This window comes from Thunnus thynnus, chromosome 20 (assembly GCF_963924715.1).
Source record: "Thunnus thynnus chromosome 20, fThuThy2.1, whole genome shotgun sequence".
In the NCBI taxonomy this organism is placed as follows: Eukaryota; Metazoa; Chordata; class Actinopteri; order Scombriformes; family Scombridae; genus Thunnus; species Thunnus thynnus.
The window spans coordinates 14,333,601-14,346,584 of record NC_089536.1 but is presented as its reverse complement, the minus strand read 5'-3'; the positions used below and the strand labels follow the sequence as shown (position 1 = coordinate 14,346,584).

General features: G+C 38.3%; 1 protein-coding gene across 6 annotated transcripts in view; it reads right to left on the bottom strand.

Annotated features, from left to right (window-relative positions):
* Window positions 1-12,984, bottom strand: part of plce1 (phospholipase C, epsilon 1) — an 86,811-nt gene that overhangs the window by 31,455 nt on the left and 42,372 nt on the right. For all 6 annotated transcript variants that reach the window (XM_067577112.1, XM_067577114.1, XM_067577115.1 and 3 more), the window contains 2 exons: window positions 1,958-2,112; window positions 1,585-1,752 (listed from right to left, as the gene is read on the bottom strand). In XM_067577112.1, the coding sequence (XP_067433213.1) occupies window positions 1,585-1,752; window positions 1,958-2,112 (323 nt within the window). The remainder of the gene's footprint in view (window positions 1-1,584; window positions 1,753-1,957; window positions 2,113-12,984) is intronic.

Below are 12,984 nucleotides of genomic sequence, written 5' to 3'. Positions count from 1 at the left end.
CGTCACTATTTCAGTGTGTTTTCAGTTCATGAAAGTCAATTGTAACGTTTTGGTTGACTAAAAAAGTCTTGTTCAGCATTTGGTTGTACTAAAAGACTCACTAAGGAATCGGAAGTTCAGTTTTTTCCAGTAAGCGCATTTTGTTTTAATGGTTTTAAGCCTGTTTTTCACTGGTGAAATAACTGTTCTTCACAGTTAACCATAGACTGTAAATACACTATGCTAACCAAGCTAGTAGCTAACAGCTAGAGTTAGGATCACCTACACCCTCTTGTCCATATATGGTCACTTCTGGCTGCAAAAATCCAAGATGATGATGGTCAAAATGCAAACTCGAGGCTTCAAAACGGGAGTCCACAAACCAATGGGTGACGTCACAGTAACTACATCCATTATTTTTTTTTATGTCTATGGACATAACACTGTCCACCATCACTGACAAAATCTGCATCCCAGGAAAACTTATCCAAACCATAATTTACAGTCAAAGCTAAGAGAGAATATTCCATTCATCTTCCTCAGAGTGCCACAACTTTTTTTTTACCTGACAGAAGAAGCCACTTAAGGGCTTCATCAGTGTCTTCTTGGGGAGAATCACTGTTGTCATTTGACTCTTGTTCCACTGTGCCCATATATGGCTACAATGCACATTTGGGAAAACATTTTTCGTGTGTCTCTCCTCTTGCTGACTTAAATGAAAACCAGCTGATGTGAAAGGCATGCAACTTAAAGATGACATCATTCCCAATCAATCTCTCTCTCTCTCTCTCTCTCTCTCTCTCACTTTCTCCTTCTCACCAGCACAGTGTTATGATTGTTTATTCTCAAAGTCACTCACCATACAAGACACAAGGCACGGGAGTGTAACTTCAGCAAACTTACACCACTGTGAGAGTGTGCACTTGTGTACACACAGTGTGTGCTTCAGTCATGAGTTGATAAGTTGGTATGACTCGCACAGCAAATACGACAGGGCAAATCCAGCTGAAGATAAATACAATTACTGGTCTGCTATGCTTCTAAAACTTTCACATAGTGTCAAATCGCAAAACATGCTTCACTGTTTCTGATGATGTCATATAGGCGGGTCATGAAAGGACACAGTCATCACATCAGGAGAAGCACTGTGAAGTTTCCCAATAGCTGAGAAGTGTTCATCAACATGAAAAGCAACTCTTTAATGCCTCATTTAAAAAGTTTTTCAAGCCATTCAGGAGGTTGGGGCACAGTCAATTCTCACTGGCTCTTTTCCAGGTTTTAATCATAACAACTCAGCTTATGAGATATAGACTGTGTTGAGGCTACTAAACTAGATCACAGTCCTTCCCGTAAAGCTGTAGTAGTCTATAGACTTCAAAAGGTCACATAATCAAAGGGGAAAATGTATGTTCAGGTTGAAGAAACAGCTTCATCTCTGGTAATATTTCAAATTAAACACCAAGAAAGAGGTGTATTTATTCTTCCTGTTTTTAATTCTAAAACATATAATTCATGGAGCACAACCAAAATAAAAAGACTATCAGTATGATCATCCCAAACTCACAGATGCACATACTGTACATTTTCTTAAAGCAAACTCCTCACCTCGTTGAACCGCGCTACCAGGTCCTCCACAGCGTTACTTCTCTGAGCGCTCTGGGTAGGCATGGCGGGCGCTGACAGTGAGGCCTTGAGGTTTGGGTGGCGTTTGGTTTGACACTCGGGACTGCCCAAGTCTCGAGTGAGGAAACAGAGGTAGTCCAAGGGAAAGACCTATAGATAAATGCACAGTACAGAGGAGAAAAGAACATAGATTGGGATTACTGCCATATTAAAAACAAAATCTACTTGTTACTTCCATATCCTTCCTTTAAACTTTGTTTTTCTGAAAACCACTTTTCTGTCCACAGCATCCACACAGGAGGTTAATAATTTTTGAAACTTAAATAATGTTTATTTGTAAGAAAGTTCCTCCTACCCGTTGGTAGAGCTGCTGCTCTTGCTCGGTGAGGATACAGGCAATCTCCTCAGGGAATTGAACAAGGTGTCGCAGCTCTGCCAGCTCCTTACTGATCCCACTGACACTGGGAGGAAGAGAGCTGCTGCTGGTCATACTGTTGGCCAGCTGACGCTCTGGATGGACAGATAAAGGGGAGAGACAAGAAGAGAGACATCATGAATTTTACATTACGTTTTCAAATTCTGTATCAGCATCTAGCTTAGTGAAGAATGAAAGACAATCAGACATATGAAAACGGTGTGACAGAGGTGAGGAGAGAGAAGGTTATGGAGAGAAGGAGGGAAGAAGGAAAGGAAAGCAGAGGTTGCCGCTGCTCATACCAGTAAAAAATTGGAAAGACAACAGGAATGAGAAAGACGAGGGATTAAAAGTGAGACATCTACTCTGATGTTACCCTTGCTCCATAAAAGTTTTAAGCCTCAATGAAATGTGCGTCTCTTTTTCAGGATTATCCTGAATGTCTCAAGTCTCCTGATCATTCAGTCCCTGCATACCATATTCTCTCTAACCCTCTACCAGCCAAGGGAAGCCTGCACAATTCACCCTCTGGAAGTAAACAACACTGATCACCTGCCAGTTCCTGTGTTTGGATTTCAGTCAGGTCCATTAGTCTGTCTGTTTACACACATATGCACACACACTGCATGCAAACTCCTTCTCATCTCTGCTAACAAAGGACTAATGGACAGTTTCTACACTGGTGCTGGAGCTGCCAGGTAGACATACTGTACATCGTCGGGATGAATGCCACATAAACTAACAGCCCTTTTCCACCACAGGAACTTTTCCATTTGAGGCGCACTTGGAGGACTTTCACCTGCATTCAACTGCACAGATCCTATTTAAATCACTGGGACATAGTTTCTGCCCCTCAAAACCCCCTCCTCCAGAGGCAGCGACTGTCAAGGGGTTTGCAGCACTGAATGCTGCTGACTGGGCACTCTAGCATATTTAGTTATCAGCTATGAAGTTTCATGTGCGTGAATAAGGTGTTTTTCTGATTCAGATTCTTTTGTCCGCACTATATGGTAGAGCAGTCGATTAAGCAGTTTGTTGGGTCAAATGAATGAGTCATACAGTGTTTACAGTAAAATGCCATAAAGCAAGGAGATGTACATCAAATAGACTGAAGACCAAGAATTAGACATGCTCTGGTCATTGTCAACTGTCATGCACACTGAAACCTGCCTACCTACCCCCCCCCCCCCCCCCCCCCCCTCCACAACCACACACATACAAAATTGCGTATGCATACACATATGCAGACACACACTTAAAGGTTGTCCTTGGTAACCCTTGAGATGTGCCACATGTAGTCATGGCAACAGCAGTGACTGCTTGCAGAACAAAACTTGCTTATTTACACAGTTTGATTTGTGGATCCGGCCTCACAGCTTCTGTAATGAACTGTGTATGTGTGTGTGTGTGTGCGTGTGTATGTGTGTGTGTAGACAACAACAGAAAAAGACTGAGCTTGGAGACAGCTGAGAGCATAGAGACAGAGAGAGAAAGAGAAAGGAAGGGGAAAAAATGAAGCAAAGCCAGGATAAAAGAAATAAACCTAGAAAACTGGCGTTAAGGACAAAGCAGGACAAGGTTGCTTGAACAGAGAAAAGCTCAGTGAAAGATTCTTCACACAAGCAAGAAAAAAATTTACAGAAAGACAGAAAAACGCAGAGAGAAAATGAGAGCAGAAGAGAGATGGGAGGAGAGGACAGAGATAAGACAGAGAGGAAGGAAGGGATGAGTAGAATAAGTGGAAATTTTGTAGTTTACACTATGCAGCAGGTGTGAGCTATCTATCACAGTTACACAGACAGCATAATCCACTAAATACTTTATATGTCCAACAGAGAGACAGACTACAGGTTGTGACTGATGGTTCATTTTACTGTCCAGACCTTCACATTATTCAAAGAAGTCTTTGCATTAAATGAAATATGACAAAAACTATTTGACTACTGAAAAAAGGAGGAATGTTTTTCAGAGAGCCTGATGCCCTGTGACTACCCGTACAGTAATATGTGGCCTTATGTAAAGCACACTGAACAATCAAAAGCATAAATACTGTCTATCCTTGACATGCTGATTTACACAAGCGCTATGATAGAAACCTTGTAGAAACAGCTGCAACTTGTATAACAACCAAAAAATGAAGAAAAATGTGGTAGTCTACATATCATACCGTATAGTCAAGATGTGAATTTTCATCTGGTTCACATCCTTAATCATCTGTCAGCTTCTCTACTCCTATTACATGGTACTGATATAAAGAAATTCACTCCTTGGATTTCCATAAAAAACATATTTTTACAGCAAGATCTATCTGCTTGAACTTACTTGAAACACTATTATCATTTGATTTAAAAACCATGAACTGATGTTTGAATATTTTATGGAGAAAAACTGGAAGAATATAAAACATAACTCAATGTTTTTTTGTGTGTGTGTACAATTGAAAACTAATTGGCCTTTCATTTCAAGCATATGGGCAATATTTCCTCGTCTCTACCTCAGAACTGTTTTTACAAGCGTACCTTTTGAAGTGGAAATAGAGACACCCTCAAACTAGTGATATGAAATTCATGACCATGCAGTGGTCTCAATCGTTAATTTATTCATCCTTTAAACTGGGAGACACACAGGCAAGACAAAGGTGTGAGACAAGGCAGTGACAAGAAGGTCGCAAGAGATTCTGAGAGATTAATTAAAAGCAAACGACCAGACGATGATGATCAGAAACAATAACAGTGCTACATACAGCTGGAAGATTACAAAGTTTTATAATTATTTATTCCTTAAAAAGAGCGAAATTTTGTAATTATAAAATCCAAGGGGAAAAAAAAAATCACATAAATCGCTGTTTATGGGTCCTAAATTATAATTAATGAATAAAAAATGTATAATAAAGATATAAACAATTCATTGTTCTTTATCATGATACTCTCAACGTTTGCCTGCAAATCTTCACATAAACTGTACAGTATCACCAGTGTCAACAGAAAAGTCTGATAAACACTCGGATTGATTTCTGGATGAAGACTTGAATTCCAATGACAGTGATAAGTGTATCTAATATAATCTGCTGTGGAGCCATGAGATAAAAAGGCCCCTGACCCGTTATGGATTCTGAACACGAGTTTGAGAAACACTAATGAATAATAGCGAACATGCAGCACTCCTACTGTGAGACTGACAGAACATGAACCTGGACTAATTGACCATGAGTGTCCCTGTGATTTTTATGCATGGGTTTACTCATCTGTAATGCATGCTGAATACAAATACCCTGCGGGTGTGTATGCATGTAAATGGATTCTTTTCTAAATGTGGTGGCGAACAAAGTAGATTGGCTGAACATCCTTTTTAACCGTTTTTGTGGCATTTCTGCTGTAACAAATAGTATGCCATCAAGACAGACAGAAAACGTGTGAGTGCATGTACGTTTCAGTATTTCATGTGTGATAAAATATTTTTCCTGTCTAAAAAAAGGGCTTAGACTCAACTGGGGCTAATATTCAGAGGTTTAGAGTGCAGCTTGTTTAATATTCTGAAAGTCTGCCATTTCACACTATATGAATGTAAACGTTGAGTACTTTAACTTTAGCCTTTAAACTGATATCTGCATCCATATAGTTCATAAAATCATACATTTTTATATCTGAAAATGAAAAACAACACAAACACTCAGTTAATGTCATAATCAGATTGTTTTGCCACACCTCTAATAGGATCAAGAGCAAACTTACCTCAGTTGTCATCCACTTCCTCCACATCCATAATTATCATATCATTCATCATGATTTGCATATTACAGGTATAACAAAATCAAACGTTCAAGGGGTTCTCTTGATGCCAGAACCAAATCAATATGTGAAGAGTCTTATTCAGTCAGATATCTGTGTAATATGAATCATTCTAAGTCGACCAATAACTGACTCATGGTCAAGTACTGAAAAATCAATATGAAACAAAATGGGAAAAGGTTTTTCGATACTGGGGTTGTTATTTGAATCACGAGTTATTCATACCAAGCAAAGGGGAGAAAGACCAGGCTGTCTTTCTTCGCCAGCCAAGTGCATGTATACGTGCGCACGCTGTTCTTACAAAGTGCAGACACGTTTAGAGCTGATGACAACTTCCCCCTAGAGTATGTAGGGCACTCAAACAGGTGCAGCACAAACAGCCCGAGTCAAAGGACTGTTAAAAATTTGCCTTTTGAACCTATAAATATAGTTGTACACAACATCCTAAACATTACACTTTGCTATAGAGAGATTATAAAGACAACAAATGGATTACTTAGTTTCCTCAGAGATCTCACAGCCAATTTAAGATAATAAAGACACTTGCATATTTTTCTTATCCTACAACATAGAGAGTCCACAAATATTGACAAAACTGTCCTAAACAACAATATTATCTAATCATTATCATCAATATCAATATTATCTCAAACTTGATACACTCTAGTGTAACCATCACTAAACTTGAAACTCTGGAACACATTTAGATTGGTTACTTAATATCACTGTGGAAAATGTTCAGGAAATATAAGTCAAAAACGTCCACCGTTTTTCAGATAACATAATTCCTACCTGCAGCCAAACTGCAGCATCTGCTGTAGAAATGTTGCTTTAGACAACAGTAAAACAATAGTTTCTTGCTTTAAGTGTTGGTCTGTCAAGGTACTACCTAGTCCTTGACACACATACAAATGCACGTCAAAGTACATCCACTTAAACTCACATACTGTACACGCCCTTGTGGATATAAATCAACAACTACTAGTAAACAGACTCAAGTGTAGACACTGTGTACCCATGCACAGCAACAAACAAACTCATAACACACAGACGCAGCCAAACACACAGCAGCAGCAGAAGTAATAAACATTGATCTGACTGCTGAGCTATCACAGGGAGTTTCCCTCTTGGATCAGACATGCACACTCTTGCACACACACACACACAAGGAACCATGTGCAGACATAAATATAACATTAAGGTTCTTTTGACCTTTCTACATAAGAAGGAGGAGGACTATGACAAAAAAACAGGATGAAGATAAGAAGTTCAGACCGATCAAGCAAAAGTCTCTGTTAGGAAACCACAGACCAAATAGAGCAAATTCTGGAAATAGAACCAAATTCAGTCATATAAATGTACTTTTGAAGATTTAAAAAAATTCCCATGAAGGCATGCAGTCCAAAATCTTTGCCGAACACTATTCTCTTTATGTGTAAAGCAACTGATTAAACTATACTGCAAATGTGGCCCAGTTAATTTGCACTGGCAAACACTATGCAAAAAAGAAAGCCTTTACCAAGTGAGTTCACTGTCTCTGGGTAACTTCACCATGACTTGATACAAATTAGGTAGAACACATGGGTATTTTCGGTGGTTTTGTTTTTAATTGTAAAGTGTGTTACTGTATCCTCAGAGTCAAAACATATCCATAGCCTTGTGGCATTCATTTTTTTTTAGGGTCAATTAAATGTGAAGTTATCCAGAGACTCTGAAATTCTTGACTGTCATGCAGTCAGGTTTCTGGTATGAAACACTCACAGTGCACAGTCACAGTGCTGCATCACGTATTTCGTATTTATAAATCGCCAACTTTTTCAAATGAATTGCAATGTTTGCTGTTGCCCCCTGTAGTTTTATTTTGGTTACAGGTGATTTCAGTGGGTTGGTGGATAATGTGTTTTGAATGTACCAGTTAAGAAGATCTTGCAAAATATAAAGGAAACCACAAAAAAGCAGAAGAAACCAAAAAGCACCTTAACTTCAATAACGTAACACAAAAAACGTGAGTCATGCTCTTTGAGGTATGTGCTTATTTGCCAGTCAGAAAAGCAATATTAAAACCTTCCTCACCGCAAAAAATAGGTGGAGGTAACAATAACATCATATAAAATCTGTATTGAAAGACATTAATGAAACAGAATTGAAGAAGATACAATAGCACTTTAAAGTACAAATCAAACACTAAAAACACCTGCCAAGAGAGTTCAGACACACTCTGGAAACTGCAACCCTGCATTTGGCACCAATAAGAGAGCAAAAGCAGAAATGGCAACACACATAACTGTAGATATTCCACAAAACAGGATTCTTCAGTTTTCAAGATGACTTACTGTATAATGAAACTAAAGCACAAAACTAAGGACCTATGACCAATAGATATGAAAGAAATCTAAAACTTAAGCAAAGATTTATATAGGCAAGATCAGCAACATTTTCCTACAACACCTCGCTGGGCAAATAATTAATAATCAGGTTAGTTGCTTACCACGTAAAGACATGGTATAAGTACTCCTTTTTAATCAACTGAGGCTCCTGTCCTGACCACAATGAGGAAAATAGTTCCTATTAACATATACATAAAGTACGGAGCCCCCCCAAGGGTCACGGCGAGATTTTTTTTTTCGCATTACTACGCAATATGTTTTGCATTAACTTCGCTATAATTTATTTCTCTTGCAATGCTTTTGCATTCTGTCACAATAAATTTTGTGCTCTCTCGCGACACTTTTGCATTACCTCGCAATACTTTTCTTCTTCCATTCCTTCTGAGCCATATGTCTATTATAGACGTCTCCTTTTCCTCAGTGAAATCCCTCTGGGATCCATCTCTTTCATAATCAAACGGACATCCTCTTTTCTTACTCTTGGGCCATATACTCTCTACATTTAGAATACAACCATCTGTATCTGTGTACTTTTCCTGAGTACGGTAACTGGTCGCGAATGAAACCGACAGCATCCTGCAGATTACCATACTGCTTTCTTCTGGAGAGACCTTTTGATCTGAGAATTCGTTTAAGTTCACTTTCACTAATTACATAACTATGTCTGTTGAGCAGTAGCGCTATATGAGCATGCCCAGTTCAAAGTAAAAATTCAATGAGTTGATCCATACTGGGGTGTCGCGCTAGAGCAGCTGAGTGGAAATAGACATATGGATCAGAAGGAATGGAAGAAGAAAAGTATTGCGAGGTAACGCAAAAGTATTGCGAGAGAACGCAAAATTTATTGCAAGACAAAGCAAAACATGTCGTGAGGGAACACAGAATGTTGTGAGGTAATGCAAAACATATTGCAAGGGAACACAAAAAAACAAAAAAACAAAAGCTCTCCGTGACCCTTGGGTGGCTCCATAATAAAGACACAACTTTAAAGTAGGTTTTTTTTTTTTTTGGAGAAAATATAAAACACATGTACATGTGCAGTAATAAAAACTGTTGCTGCTGTGTGAAGAGACCTGCAGCCACACTGTAAAGTAACTCACATTTCCTCTACTCACTGATCAGCTTGAAGTCCATTCTGTTAGAGTGCTTCATGGTTGCTAGATACAGCTGGCCACTCTGCCTCCCACACTGACAGTTCAGTGCCGAGGTGAACGAGGTACACTTGTCCACATTTGAGCCGCCGGTCTTGTCTCTCCTGCAGCTGCTCTCTCTCTCTCTCTCTTTCTCTCTGCTCTATTTCTCTCTCCCTTACTCCATTTCCAACTTGAACTCTCTCCAATTCGCACTGTATCTCTGTCTTTTGCTCTCTTTCGTTCACTTGGCTGTCTTTCTCTTCTCACTCTCTCTCCCTCTTCAGCAAACACTCTTCACATGTTCTTTCTCTTGACTACATTCACTACTCCTCTCTCTCTCTCTCTCTCTCTCCCTCTACCTCCCGCCCACTCTTCCCTGACACTATACATAGTTCACAACCATGTGTTAGAGATAGACCAACCAGACCATCCCACTCCACAAACACACATACACAAAGAGTCATAATTCATACACTCATACAGACTATAGAAACAACTAACAAGGGATAACAATACATCCGAAAACATTTCCATCTTTCTGTCTCTCTCTCTCGACCATGTAATCAACAATTTTCATCATTTTTAAGTCATTCATCATAAAACTTCTGACATTCTCTGGTTCCACATCGTCAGATGTCGGATTTGCTGCTTATCTGTTTCAAATCATTTTAAATTGAATGTTTTGGTACGGGTTTTGGACTGTTGGATCTGACAAGAGAAGCAATTTGAGGACGTCACTTTGGGCTCTGGAGAATTGGACATGTTTAATAATAACAAATAACTAAAAACATTACTGACAGATTGATGGAAATAATTGTGTACCTGTGTAACCTGTGTAAAGATGTACTCTACTTTGGATAAAACAGGTCGCCCTGCATACTAAGCACAGAGTAGAAATAACGATATATTTAAAAATAAACTTTCAAACAGTTTTAATTAAGTTTTTAGCGGGGGCAATTAAATGCTGTATTGTCACAAAACTAAATCAACTATACGAGTAAACTGACTAAAACTGATGTTTACAACATAAACAGGGTTTATTTATATAGTACATACTGTTACTTTTAGTACTATCAGGTGTGTACAAAACATTTATATTTCTCACCAGTAAAAACAAATGCTGCAATTCAGTCTAAGAACTTTCACATATGTGTATTTTTAGCAATTCTATGGCCGTCTAAACAATATGTAATCCTTGAGACTTCCCTTCACTATGATTCCCCACCACATCTGCTGTCAATGGGTCTTAAATGCTGGCAGGCAACACAATGTACAATGATGACTGAGAGGAAGACAGAAAAAGAAAGAAGGAAGAAAAAGAAAAGAAACGCCAATATTGAGCTGGAAGGATGGCAGCCTACTTCCTTTTCAGTAGTGCAGTAAATTGTGCTATAAAGGAAATGAGCTCAAGAAAAAAAAACACTCAAACTACTCTCATTTATATTTCACAAGAATATGGCTGAATCCCAGTGGTCTTCAGCCGAGTGTTTCTTTGTACTTAAATGACTACAAATGTGTATAGTTTGACTGTGACAGATTTAATGCCAAAATAAGAAAACTTTTGGCACAGTTTCTACAATTTTGTTGTATTTTTGTAGCTGTTTTTTTTTTTTTTTTGCACATAGCAACTTTGACCTCTTCATCATCAGATCAATACTGCAAAAAAAGAATATGTTAGATAACCTAATACATGAGTGAATAAATGAATATGATGTTTTGGTTTCTTCTTAGATTGTAACAGCTGCAGTGAGGTGAACCTCACTGACCTTATTTGGAAGTGAAGTGTTATTAAAGTTGCTTAAGACTTTGGTTCATAAAACTAAAATGATATGTAAATAAGATTTAGTCCCGCAATACCTAATATGTCTATACACGAAAGCCGCAGTGTTCGCATTGGCATGATCGCATGCAAATGAAAGCGAGATAATATGAACGCACATGTAAACTCAAATGAATACACATACAAATAAGACAGATGCAAAAACATAAGATATAAAAAAATAAACACACACACAATCACATTAATGACCATGCCTATGTCTTCACAAAACATACATATGCATTTTCACACAAACACACACACACTGTGCTTTAGGGAAAACTGCTCCTCTCAAAGGCTCGAACATCAACATCACTTGAGCTGACATTGACTGGGCAGGCATCCGGCTTTGCACGTTTCTTAAAGACAAGCTCCGTGAAACAAAAACAACTGCTTCTAATTACCCGACACATTGGGTAATGATTTATGGTCTCTCTTGTTTCTCAGTATCTCTACCACTGTGTTTAAGCAGCACACACACACACACCTTGACCTTTCCTTTGTCTTACCCACTTGACATTTTTTTCCCCCAACACCAGTATTTGTGTTTACAGGTGTCAATAGTTTACCCTCACAACAAAAGGCTGTCACACTGACCCAGACCTGTGACAGCTCAACCTGTAAAATATAATTCATCATCTCCAAAAGGCTCCTCCTGACCTGCCACTAAAACCAAATGATTGCTAGGCCGCAGCGAGATCATAAGTCATTCACATACTTCACGGGATGCAAATATGCTTTCAAATCATTACAGTGGATGAGGCATGTTGAGAAGGTCTAGAAAAACATTCCTCCTCTCACCACTCACATTAGACCTCTAAGAATACACCAAGGCAGGCCGGGCGATTATCCTGGTAATCCTTGAAAGCATTCGGGCCAGAGCCACTGATCGAGTTTGCTCAGTTGTACTTCAAGCCTCCGTATCACTACTCCACATCTAAAATCAATACCTTATTAGGGTAGGAAATATTGACAGTTTTCTCATATTTTTGGTCTTCTATATTTTGTAAATATGATTCAGCATCTCAAAAATATGAGAAAACTAGCTCATAATTATTCAACATTTATCTGGTAAATAATTCTTACTTGGACTGCTCCATTAAATATATATAGTGTAAAGATACTAACAATTAGAATTACACAGAGAATGATTAAATATATATTTTTTTGCCTTGTTTAATTCAGAAATAAGATATATTGTTCACAATAACAAGCATTTATGAGATGTAACACCTGTTCTTAGAAATGACAGCGGTCAACAACACCACATTTACTATTCAATACTTAATCCTTTACACATAAATCAATCAGAGATTCTACCAGTGACATGTAACTGCCATCAGGATACAGAAAAGATTTTAATGTGGTTAAAAAAGAGCTATTATATGTAAGGCTGGTGCTGATCCAATAAACCTTACAATTAATAAATAAATAAAATGGCTTAGAGTCATATCAAATATATATTAGTAATAGTAGTGCAAGAATATCAATAAGAATAGCTGGTAGGGAAAATAATAAAAAATTAGCCTTGAGATTAAAGATACAGATACAGAGACCCCCCCTTGAATAAAATAATAAGAGCAAGAAAAAGGTAGATTTCATTCTCTTTTTTCTCTCACACAACAGGTGCAAATTCAATTTCAGGAGGAGGATGAAGGCAAAAAGAAAGGAGGAGAGGAAATGTATAGACAGAGAACCGAAAAGCCTTTCTATAGAGGTGACAAGATGACCCTCAGCACAGAGGATAAAAAACAAAATCCTTCGATTTCCAGGAGAGGTGGATCACTTCAACAGAGAGTGGTGGAAAGACTTTCCTTCTAAAGCTCCATGTCCATTTCAA